Genomic DNA, 13,088 nt, shown 5'->3' with positions numbered 1-13,088 from the left:
TGATTTATATGCAGCTGCCCGGCTTTCCCAACACTACTTGCTGAAGAGACTGTCTTTTCTCCACTGTATATTCTTGTCTCCTTTGTCGAAGATTGACTGTAGGTGTGTGGGTTTATTTCTGGGTTCTCTATTATGTTCCATTGATCTATATGTCCTAGCCACAGCAATGAGGCTGTCTTACATATACACAACTTACCAAAAAGCATATTATATAGGTGCAGCCCCAGTTCTTTTGACTTAGATCTACTCAATAGTCTCTATTACTAAAATTGTAAATGCTTGGCATGGGACCACTCTTGTCAAATGCTGCAAAACAATACCATTTGACAACCCCATAGGGGTTATCTTGACCAAAGACAGATCAGTTGGTGGCCCCTGACAGAACTGTATTGGATTTGTAACATAAATGCCTGACTATTAACTGCAAATTGCACAGCATCTGTTATCTTGGTAAATTAATGCCTACCTTCAAAAGAGCCCCTAATATCACCCAGAGTTTCTTTTGCTTCAATAAGTTTCCTTTTCAGAGAAAGAAGTCTTTAGATAATTTGATTCCAGAAGGAGAGAGACTAGACCTTGATTTGAGTCCAAAGACTTTACTCAAGAGGAATTTTGGACTGCCTTTTTCTGTCACCAAGTCTCTTCTTTCCACACTTTGTAAAGGCCAGAAAAGTGGGTGAAATTCTATATACTATTGTTCAGAGAACAGCAGGAAAACTAGACAAGGTCACTAAGGCTATAGAACTCCTTGCAGGAGAGGTTCATGAAATCAGACAAGCAGTGGTTGAACATACAGCCACTCTAGATATAATATTGGCCTCTCAAGGTGGAAGAATGTTGTACCTATATTCCAATAGGTTCTCTGGGACCTTTAACATTACTAAAAATATCAGAGAAACAAGCAAGCAAATCAATGTATCTGATATTTTTGCTAGTCCACCAATATCTGCTTCTGCATACTCTTCAGATTAGGAATGGGATCTGCTCTTTTCCTTTACTTGGGTAAACTTGGCTCTTGACTTAGGAGTGTACTACACAATCTTAGTATAATCATTCCCCTAGTGTTCGTGTTACAGTGTTTAAATGTGGGACCTCCAGAGTCCTAAATGCTACTGTGTAGCCACTGTCCTTTCTGATGATGCAACACTAAGGTGCTTTTGAAGGAATGTGAAGAATGGACATTTGTCCAACTACAGATTACGTTCTCCAAACCGTCTTTAGATCAATGTAACCGAGACAATGGTGAAGATGTGAATTTTCCAGAATAATATTCTATAGTTGAACTCACCTGCCCTTGGCCAAAAGGGGTAGTGAAGAGTAAAAACTTCTCTGGGACAGAAAGAGTGAAAATCAGCTCAGAGTGAGAAAGAAAAAGGCAGCACTGCATAACAGGTACAGATAAAGACAATTGCAAGTTAACAGGAAATACTATTTCTCCTAAATTCATACAGCAGCTGTAAAATGCCACAAAGACACATTTTTTCTCTAACTACTACTTTCTTATCAATGATGACCCCCAGATCCACTTTGCTATTCACATCTATTGCTGGAGATTTCCACCCCTTCCCCTCTGGGTCCCTGCCTCACTCACCTCTGCTTACACACATGGCCATCACATCAGACTGCCATCTGGGCCCCAGGAAGCAGGAGTCCAAGATCAACCTGAAATGGCAGATCTGACCGCCCATCCCCATCCCACTTAAGGGTGACCTTTGATGGGCCTGAAACCCCAGGAATATTCTCTATCAGCAGGAGGATGAAATGTTTCTTTTGTTTTTCAATTTTATTGAAGTATAGTTGATGTACAATGTCATGTTAATTTCTGCTATACAGCAAAGTGATTCAGTTATACATATATACATTATTTTTCATATTCTTTTCCATTATGGTGTATCACAGGATATTGAATATAGTTCCCTGTGCTATACAGTAAGACCTTGCTGTTCATCCATTCTCAATGTAATAGTTTGCGTCTACTAAGCTTGATTCCACCACAGAGATGGCCTCAGTGAAAAACCACAATAGGGTGAGGGCCACAAATATGGTCATCCATACAGTGGGACCTCTCCTTCTGGAGCAAAAGTGCTATTACATGGACTTTGGCTGTATCCATTAAGATCATGGCTTTCAATCTGTCTCTCACCTTGGAAAATGTCACCAGCAGAGGTGTGATTTGGGGGGCAAGTTATTCAACCTCTCTGTGGATTTATGCTTTATATCTCTTGTAAAAAGAATACATACACATGCATGGATGAAGTAATTTAAGTCGTTTTAAGATACAGAAAGGCATTGGCAGGCTTTAGTACAGGATATTTTCACAGATGTCACTGTGCATACTAAATAAGAAATGTGTTCCAGTCTCAATTATTGTAGATTTACATAATGCAGTCCCAGCTGACCTTAGAATCACTTTATTTGGCAACCTCAAGAAAGCAATGCTTGTGTGCCTTTGGAACTGGCTGGATATCTGTTTTGTCTGACTGATAATTCAATTTACTCACTCTAAAAAAATGAAACTCCACATTGAGCATATGTATACTAAATGTTATGAAATCCTGCATCTAGAATCTGACTTCATTAGAATAGTAATAGAAAATATGCTTTTTAAAAAGTTTTATTTTTTGAAAAGGTAGTACATCCACATAGTACAATTTTCAAAAGTTCTGAAAGGATATACAGTTGTCTCCCTCCCATTCCTTCCCTCCAGCCACCCACTTCCCCTTCCCTTTCCCAGAGGTAATCAGGGTTCCCAGCTTCTCGTATATCTTTCCAGAGATAGTTTATGCATATACACTCAATTATGTATTCACCATTCATTCTCCTTTTTACTTACAAATGGTAGCATATTATCCTCAGTATCCTGCACCTTGCTTTTCTAATAATGTATATTGGAGGTCATCCCACATCACTACACAAATGTTGTCCAAGTTCTCTTTAACCATTTTTCTTTTTTGTCTACCTAAAAGGTTGCTGTGCGAACATTCCATGATTTCAGGAGCCATGTGGAAAGCTTCCAATCTTTTGTTTTCACAAACAGTGCATCACTGAATACCTCTGTGTGTTCATCATTTTGTACATGCATGAGTATATACATTCCTAGAAGTGGAATTGCCGGCTCAAAAGCCATGTACATTTATGGTTTTGATTGCCTTGGAATCATTCCTCATTGAATAAGAGTTTTTCCTGGACTTGTTTGCTGGAAGTTCATGTAAGGGAAGAAATGGGGCCACATTCTAGGCAGATCAGAGTTTTTCTAACTGGAATTACTTTTGCATTTGGTAGGTTTTTCAGACTTGACTTTCCAGAGTCAGTAAATAGGGGCAGCTGTTGGGTTCTTCACAAGAACACTCCCTTCTCTTTCCCCAGCCCCTGCCAACTGCTCCTCTCATGAGTATAGACTACTTTCTGCAAATATGGCTTGTCTGAGCAATTCCTTGTTGAGGCCCCTGCCTGTCTCTCCTGAGACTCCAAATGGGTCTAGGAAACATCCCACCTGCCCATGCTCTCTGTTACCATTGTTATGTATCTATTTGGTCTTGCACTCAGCCTAAAACTTGGCTAACAGTCCTTACCAGTGCTATCTCACATCTGCAGCCTTGACCACTCCTCTCTAGCCTTTGAAATCTCCTTGCACTGGTGCTTGATTTCCTCTGCCTCTGGCAGCCCTCTCATCAGGGTTTCAGCGATCTCCTAATTTTGTCAGATACAGAGATTACACGTCCACTTCTTTTTCTCCTAGTAGTTTTGGGCGAAGACTGAGATGGAAAGAAAAAAAGGCTGACTTTACTCCCCATATTTAAACCAGAAGTCAGAACATACTTTTAAAATGTTTACTTAAACTGATGAAACTTTCCTTCAGTGAAGATAACTGCATTGTTGACTCTCTAATGTGCAATGAGCTTAGACTTCCGGGTATGGCCTTTCCCATGGGCTTTCTTTCCTGTATGTGTTCTCTGATGTACAATAAGATTTGACTTTTGAGTAAAGGCTTTCCCACATTCTGTACACTTATAGGGTTTCTCTCCAGTATGAGTTCTCTGATGTACAGTGAATGTTGATTTTTCTCTGAAGGCTTTGCCACACTCTGTGCACGCATAGGGTTTCTCTCCTGTGTGTGTTCGCTGATGTATTATGAGCTGTGACTTCTGGCTGAAAGCTTTCCAACATACAGGACATTCATAGGGCTTCTCTCCTGTATGGATTCTCTGATGTATAATGAGCTTCGACTTTTCTCTGAAGGCTTTGCCACATTCATTACATTTATAGGGTTTTTCTTCTGTATGCGTTCTTTGATGTATAATGAGATATGATTTCTGGGAAAATGCTTTTTCACATTCATTGCATTCATAGGGCTTCTCTCCTGTATGACCTCTCTGGTGTAGCATGAGATAGGATTTCTGAGAGAATGCTTTCTCACATTCATTACATTCAAAGGGTTTCTCTCCTGAATGAGTTCTTTGATGTACACCAAGGTTTGACTTTTGGGTGAAGGTTTTCCCACACACATCACATTCATAGGGTTTCTCTCCCGTATGAGTTCGCTGATGCACAATGAGGGTTGACTTCTCGTTGAAAGACTTCCCACATTCCGTACATTTATGAGGTTTCTCTCCCGTATGAGTTCTTTGATGTATAATGAGAGTTGACTTATCACTGAAAGTTTTCTTACACTCATTACATTCATGGGGTTTCTTTCCTGTATGAGTACTATGATGTATAATTAGATCAAGCTTCTGTATGAAAGATTCCCCACATTTGGTGCATTCGTAAGTTTTTTCTCCTGTGTGGGTTTTCTGATGGACAATGAGGTTTGACTTCTGAGTGAAGGCTTTTCCACATTCATTACATTCATAAGGTTTCTCTCCCGTATGAGTCCTGTAATGTATAATGACAGTTGACTTTTCCCTGAAGGCTTTTCCACATTCTGGACACTCAAAGGGCCTCTCTCCTGTATGAGTTCTCAGGTGTATAATGAGCTGAGATTTTTGGCTAAAGGCTTTTCCACATTCTGTACATCCAAAGGGTTTCTCTCCTGTATGAGTCCTCCAATGTACAATGAGGTGTGACTTCTTGCTGAAGGTTTTCCTACATGCAGTACATTCAAAGGGTTTCTCTCCATTTTTAATTCTCTGATGTAGACTAAGACCTTTCTTTTGCCTGAGGATCTTCCCACACTCTTTATATCCATAGGGTTTTACTCCAGGAGTTGTTTTCTCATACTCAGTATGGAAGAATAATTTTGCACATTCATTATCATGCTTCTTTCCTGCAGAGCTTCTACTAAATAAGTCTAAATTATCTACCATATTATATCCAAATGACTCAAATTTATGGGGCCTTTGTATTGAAGCAACAAGGTTTGTATTCAGATGAAGTATGTTTCCGAATTCATTATAGTCAAGGCCACTCTTGGTGGTAATTGTTTTCCTGTCAGGGAATCCAACTTGCATCAGATATTTATCTTGGTCATCCTGATGCTGTCTCTCAAACTGTTCATCAACCTGGCAGGCTTCTTCTAGAAAGAAGTACAATACACCATCTTTATACTTTGACATTATGGAATGGACCTTCTTTAGAAATGCCCTACCATATGAAAGCTGATACTGATATCTCATTTTATGAGTTCCTGGAGAATCACAGCCATCAAATCCTGTTCTTTTACTAAACTCCCACCTGCTAGCCTTTTTGTTACCCAAAACAATCTTACCCTAACATCTCAGTCTTTCTTACCTCTACTTTTACATCACTCTGGAGATATTATCACCCTTTATTTATCATATGAACTCTTAACTGTTCCTGACTTACATTATTTCCACCTAGACAGAAATACAACACTGTGACTTGTGGACTCAAATCTTACAACAATCCTGAAGCCCACATTCTCAGTAAATGAGAGAAATATCTAGAATAATTAGCCTTACAAAAACAAAGAAACCTAAATATCCTTGCCCAATTTGGATTCACCTTTGTATTCATCCAAGTTTGCATTCACAGTTCTTCAACATCACCTTCTGCTTCTGTCTACACTAATTCCACTAAAAACTCCATCTATTATTAACTCCAAACCCTTCCTCATGTTCCGTCACTCACATAGCCCCGTCCTCCATATTTTGCTATATTCAGGATCTAGATAACTTTCAAGAAGCAGTTCAGTCTTTTCAAAAAAGCTTAATCTGATCTTCCTCAATAACTTTAACTTTCATTAACTTCTAAAGTAGTCAGTTATCTGTACCACTCATTTAGACAGTTAAAATTGCAAGGCCTTGCCTTTAATATACCATACTTCATCAATTATAAGATGCATATTATTCCACATTTTAAAACCTCTGAATCCAGATTCACCTTACAATCAATGACATGTCATAAATTGCTGGAAAATTTTATTTCTCAGTGGTGTGTCTTAAAACCAATGGTATCCTGGACAGTAAATACTTTTTGCACATACACTGAATTTTTATTTTTTGTAGTTTAATTTTCTTCTCACCTTTTCCTAAAATTTTATATGAAAAATTTCAAACATACAGAAAAGTTGAAAGAAGAGTACAATAACTACTCATATTACCACTTAGATTTAATAACAACATTTGAGAGTAATACTGAATTTTAAAAGGGATCATGCAGCTGTGGCTTCTCTTCCTATGACTTCCTTTCTTTCCATAGTAAAGCACTAGTTCTTAACTGAGAGTGAATATCATAATCATAAGAAAAGCTTTTACAAAATACATTCGATGGGACCCAAGCTCCACCAAGGATCTACTGAATCTGGACCTCCTTAGGTGGTTAAGAAGCAACATAGCACATGTGGCTAGGGTCATAAGTTCTCTAGGCCAGGATCAAATCCTGGATCAGACTTTTACATGTTCTGTGACCTTAGGCATATTAGCTAATCTATTTGCATCTTACTTTCACACCTGGAAAACAGGAATTATAACAGTGCCCACCGAAATGTAATGTTTATGTACAGCACTTCAAATGTTTACTAGAATAACAACTACCACTATTACAATACAGCTACTACTATTATGATTGAGTCACTACATTACTATAAAAAGAAGTAAGGACTATCTCAGTATATTTAACATGTTCTTGAATTAACTGAATAAAGAAGGTGTATAAAAATAAGCACAGTAGGCTAACATTTTTCTAAGGAGGAAACAAATATATAAGTATATATTTAAAGTAATATAGGCTCATACTATAAAAAACAATGGAAGGATAAATCTTTAAATTTTAACAAATGGTTACCTATGGGGGAAGGAAGAGAGAGAGTAGGATGGAGAGGGAAAGAGGCTGGACTTCTTTGAATATACCTTGTTTTCTAGGTTTGATTTTATTTTCTAGGTTTGATTTTGGAACCAAGTTAATATTTTGCAAATATTTTATATACTCATAAAGCAAAACTGAAAATAAAAGGATTCCCTAATAGTAATAAATATTCCCTCATCTGTATTTCCTAACAACCATGCTAAAAAGTCTTGATTCTCAATGGCACCAACATGATTACCTCAATTGATTCAACCCACTATACACATTCAGCAATCTCAGAATAATATTAACAATATTACCATCAGATGTAAGATTAATAAATTAAAAACCTTTAAGTCCAGAATTTGATTTGGAAATATACATTTGAATACATGTCTTTCTCTTAAAAATCTTTGTTTACGTAGTTCCTAGCTATGTCAATGAAAAGGCCTGAGAAACAATTCCCTAACATCCAAACTGTGGTCACAAAACATTATTTACCACTAAAAAGAACCAAGGCTCCTTGGAGAAATGGCTGATTCCAGGGCAGAGAAAGGAACTGTATAATATGAGCCTGGAACATCTTGTAACAACAGAAAGCAAGGAAGCTACCAAAGCCTAGGGACCCAACTTGAAGGGGTTTCCACTGGCCAGAGATAGAGCAGTTTGATTTATAAAAAGGATAAGGCAATGGATCAAAACATAAAAGTGTTTAAATCCATAAGTCCATAAATGATACTCCAAAAAGACATACTAGGCTTTGAATGATGCTACAAAACCAACTCATTTTGAAAACTGATAAAGAAATGGAAAAATACATGTAACTCATATATAACCAAATACAGTTGACCCTTGAACAATGCAGGGGTTAGGGGCACTGACCTTCTGCACAGTTGAAAATCCAATTGTAACTTATAGTTGGCCCTCCATATAGGTAGTTTCTCCTCCTAGTCTGCGGTCCCACATCCGTGGATTTAACCAACTGCAGATCATCTAGCACTGTACCATTACCATTGAAAAACGCATATAAGTGGACTTGCACAGTTCAAACCTGTGTTGTTCAAGGGTCAACTGTAATAGATGGAGGGCAATCCCTCTTTATTGAAGTATTCCAGCTAATCAACAAAGAAGGAAAGTTCTTTACAGAAAAATGCCAACTTACAAAGGTAGAAGGAATGATAGAAAATGCACCATTTTTCTAACCATCTTAGTAATAATTGATTCAGGCAAGAATCATCAGTGAATGTTAAAACCACCGGGTAAAAATTTTGGAGGAACAGGATATTCACACAGTTTGGCAGTTCCACAAAATGTTAACACAAACAGCTATCACATGGTCTAACAACTCCACTCCTATGTATGTTCTCAAAAGAAATGAAAATGTACATTTCAAAACTTCTACATGAATGTTCATAGCAGCATTATCTATAATACCCAAAAAGTGGAAATAACCTAAATGTCCATCAACAGATGAATGGATAAACAAAATGTGGAATATCCATACAATGAAATATCATTCCACCATAAAAAATGATGACACATGCTACAATATGGACAAACCTTGAAAACATGCCAAATGAAAGAAACCAGACATAAAATTCCACATTTTGTATGGTTCCATTTATAAGAAATGTCCAGAATAGGCAAAACTATAGAGATAGAAAGTAGATTAGTGCTTGCCAGGGGATGGGGGTTGGGGAATGGAGAGTGACTGATAAGGGATAGGAGTTTCTTGGAGGGTGATGATAATGTTCTAGAATTAGATAGTGGTGATGGTTAGACAGTATATTCTGTGAATATAATAAACATCCTGAGTTTTTGAGTTTCACTTCAAAAGAGTGAATTTTATTGTATGTTAATTATATCTTAATAAAGCTGTTGTTAAAGAGAGAATCAAGATGCTTTAGGAGAACAAATCTCATAGGAATGTCTAAACTGGATGGAATCAGGTAACCCAATCTGGGATTAGAGCATTAGTGCCTAGGCCTGTGACTCATTTGGGCCTGGCTTCAGATGAGTAGTGGGAGGTAAGAACGATAGAACTGGCAGGGCGTGGGGCCAGCGGACTGTCATTTACAAGACAACTTTATACAGGGAAATGGAGCTGTGCAGAAACTTATTGGTGAGCACCAACCTAAGGAGAGTGGTCTGGTGGGTGTAGGATAGGGGAGGGGGTGTCTTAGGTGTTCATGTCCCTGTCCTCCAACAACCATTCCTGAGATATTCCTGAAAGTCCTTTCACAGGCCCTCACCCCTGACTGACAAGCTGGGACCTCCTGTCCCCATAGCCTGAGTCAATCCCACTTACCTGGAAAGCTCCAAATTGGGATTTTTCCTTCTGGCAGGCATGGCTCTTCTACCTCCAATTTAAGGATGAGATCTGGTTTGGTAACCTGCTGCCCTGCTAATGAGAAATGATAGCAATACCTCCTTGGTCTTCAGAGCCTCTGAGAAAAAGGAAGGTGGAGTTTGGGGCAGTACAAGCGATATATCACTTGACACAATGGTCGTCAAACCAATTCAGCTGAGTTTTGAGTTCATAAACACCTTGTCAGGAAAGCAAAGGGGGAAAAGGAACTCTGATCCATGGAATTTAATGACAAACTCTTCAATCAGTTCAGAGGCCTTGGAAGTTTCCAAACTTGAGAAAGGAAAGGCGTTCTATTGGACAGAATAATCATAAACAGCAAAATTACCTGAGGAAGCCATTCTTACCCACAGAGACCAGGTTGCTGTAGGTCTCCAGCATCACATCTCTGTACAGGTTCCTCTGTGGAGGGTTCAGGTATTGCCACTCCTCCTGGGTGAAATCCACAGCCACATCCTCAAATGTCATGAGTCCCTATAATTGCACATTCTTTTATTCTAATATGCTTACCACTGGGTGATAAGGATGGAATGAATGTAGGGGAACTTCTGACTGGGTTTCCAGTTCATGATGATAATTTAATACAGGATGCCTATCAAGTTAGTGACCTACTTTGTGGGGGAAAAAAATCACAAGTCATGGTAGAGAAACTATTATATTAAATAACAGAATATTTAAGACAATGTGGCATTAGCACAAGGATAGATGGATAGACATATAGTCCAGTAGAACTAAAAAGATAATCCAAATATGTACGGACACCTGAATTATGATAAAGTTGAAACTGCAAAACAGTAGTGACAGGATGATATTTTCAAGTAAATGTGGATGGGTTACCAGATGTCTATATGGGGACAAAAATGACATTTAACCCCCTAACTCTCACTATATACAAAAATCTGCTACAGGTAATTTGTAAATCTAATGTGAAAGGTAACACGATGAAGTGTCTGGAAAATAATATAGGAAAATGTTTTCATAAGCTTGGTGTAGGGAAAACATTCAAAAACAAGACATGAAAAGCACTACTCATAAAGGAAAAGACATACATGTTACAAGATTAAAAATACAGCAGTAAAGGCAACCTATAGATGGGGAGATTATCGGCAGCTTTCATAAGTGATAAAGCGTTCTGATCTGGAACATATAAAATAACCCCTACAAATCAAAAGACACATACAAACAATGCAGAAAAATAGACAAGAGATGTGAATAGATACTTCACTAAAAGGAAAAAATAAACATATGGACATATGTTCTATGAACATAAGAAAATATACCCAACCCTGTTAGCACTCAGGTAAATGAAAATTTAAGCCACATTGAGACACCACTTGGCACCCACCAGAAACATTATAATTATATGACTAAAATGCCATAAGATGTGGCTTCCCTGGTGGTGCAGTGGTTGAGAGTCCGCCTGCCGATGCAGGGGACACGGGTTCGTGCCCTGGTCCGGGAAGATCCCACATGCCGCGGAGCGGCTGGGCCCATGAGCCATGGCCGCTGAGCCTGCGCGTCTGGAGCCTGTGCTCCGCAACGGGAGAGGCCACAACAGTGAGAGGCCCGCACACTGCAAAAATAAATAAATAAATAGATAAATAAAATGCCATAAGATTGTGTTGAAATGGGAACTCGCACACGCTGTTAGTAGGAATGTTAAAAACTGGTATAACTGCTTGGGAAAACAGTTTGGCATTATTTACTAAAGTTAATGATTTGCAAACACTATGACCCAGAAATTCTACTCTTAGGTACACACTTTAGAGAAAATCATGCACGTGTGCTCTAGAAAACAAGTAGGATGTTCACAGAAGCACTATTTCTAATACTAAGTTGTGGGAAAAATCCAAATGTCCCTCAAAAATACAGTAGGTAAATTGTGGCACAATCTTTCAAAGGAATACTATGTGGTAATGAAAAGGAATGAACTACAGCTGCATATCCAACATAGATGAATGTCACAATTGTACTAATGAGCAAAAGAATCCAGCCACAAAAGAGCACATACTGCATAATTCTATTTATATACAGTACGAGAACAGGCAAGCCTAATCCATGATGTCAGAAGTTAGGAGAGTGATTACATTTGAGGCTGATGTTGATTGAAAGAGGGCATGAAGGGGGATTTAGGTCGTGATTTATGTTATAATCTTCACGTTGACCTGGGGGTGGCTCCACAGTGTGTCTACTTTGTGATAATTCATCAAGCTGTACACTTATAAACTGTACTTCATGTATGTTATAATTAAAGGTACTTTATATCTTTATACTTAAAATTATTTTTGACAAATGCAAAGGCACTTTAATGGAAAATGGGAGTTCCCAGTTCAACAAATGGTGTTGGAACAACTGGATATCCATATGCCAAAAAATAAAAATAAAAAAAGAACTTCAATCCATATCTCCAACATATATAAAAATTAACTCAAAATGGATCACAGACCTACATGTAAAATCTAAACCTATAAAATTTTTAGAAGAAAATATAAGAGAAAATCTTTTTAACCTTAGGTTTACCAAGTATTTCTTTGATGTGACACCAAAATTCAAAAGACACTGTTAAAAGAATAAAAAGCCATGGAACAGGAGAAAATATTTACAAATCATATACCCGACAAAGAAGCTGTATTGAGAATACATAAGAACTAGAACTCTCAAAACTGAAAAAAAAAAAAAGCAAAAGAGACATACTTTACCAAAGATATATAAATGGGAAATAAGCACATACAAAGATGCTCAACATCATTAGCCATGAGGAAACTACAAATCAAAACCACAATGAGCTACCACTACATACGTATCAGAATGGGAAAAGAAACTGACAATGCCAAGTGCTGGTGATGTGGAACAACTGGAAGTCTCATTTATCATAGATAGGGATGCAAATGGAACAGCCACTTTGGAACAGTTTTCTAGTTTCTTATGAAGTTAAGCATATACTCCCATAGGACCTGCAATCCCACTCACAGGTATATTTACCCAAGTGGAAAGAAAACTTATGTAAACCCAAAAACCTGTACATGAACATTTATATAGCAGGTATATTTGTAATCACCAAACTATGGAAACAACCCAAATGTTTTTCAACCAGTGAGTGAAAAACAAACTGTAATCTATACAATGTAATACTACTCAACAAGAAAACTGAAAGAACTAATGATACATGCAACAACATGGGTGAACCTCAAATGTATTACCCTAAGTGAAAGAAGCCAGACTCAACAAGCTACATACTGTATTATTCCATTTATATAACATGGGAAAGGCAAAACTATAGAGACCAAAAATATATCAGTGATTACAAGGGGCCAGGGTGCGGCCAGGGGTTGACTACAAAGGGGAAATACAGTTGACCCTTGACAACACAGATTGACAATCTGACAACACAGATTTGAACTACATGGGTCCACTTATATGAAGATTTCTTTCAGTAAATATATTGGAAAAATTTTTGGAGATTTGCAACAATTTG

The 13,088-nt window shown here is 37.9% G+C and overlaps 1 protein-coding gene across 2 annotated transcripts in view; it reads right to left on the bottom strand.

The window, feature by feature from the left end:
* Positions 1 to 2,483: 2,483 nt before the first annotated feature.
* Positions 2,484 to 13,088, bottom strand: part of LOC115847131 (zinc finger protein 182) — a 28,385-nt gene continuing 17,780 nt past the window's right edge. The window contains exons 3-5 of one of the 2 annotated variants that reach the window (XM_060292344.1): positions 9,961 to 10,087; positions 9,554 to 9,646; positions 2,484 to 5,512 (exon numbers count right to left, since the gene is read on the bottom strand). In XM_060292344.1, coding sequence (XP_060148327.1) covers positions 3,885 to 5,512; positions 9,554 to 9,646; positions 9,961 to 10,087 — 1,848 coding nt within the window. In that variant the 3' untranslated portion in view covers positions 2,484 to 3,884. Of the gene's footprint in view, positions 5,516 to 9,553; positions 9,650 to 9,960; positions 10,088 to 13,088 lie in introns of both variants that reach the window. The other variant, XM_030846659.3, reaches the window with a different exon arrangement.

This window comes from Globicephala melas, chromosome X, assembly GCF_963455315.2.
Source record: "Globicephala melas chromosome X, mGloMel1.2, whole genome shotgun sequence".
NCBI lineage: Eukaryota > Metazoa > Chordata > Mammalia > Artiodactyla > Delphinidae > Globicephala > Globicephala melas.
This window is presented reverse-complemented; position numbering and strand designations above follow the sequence as displayed.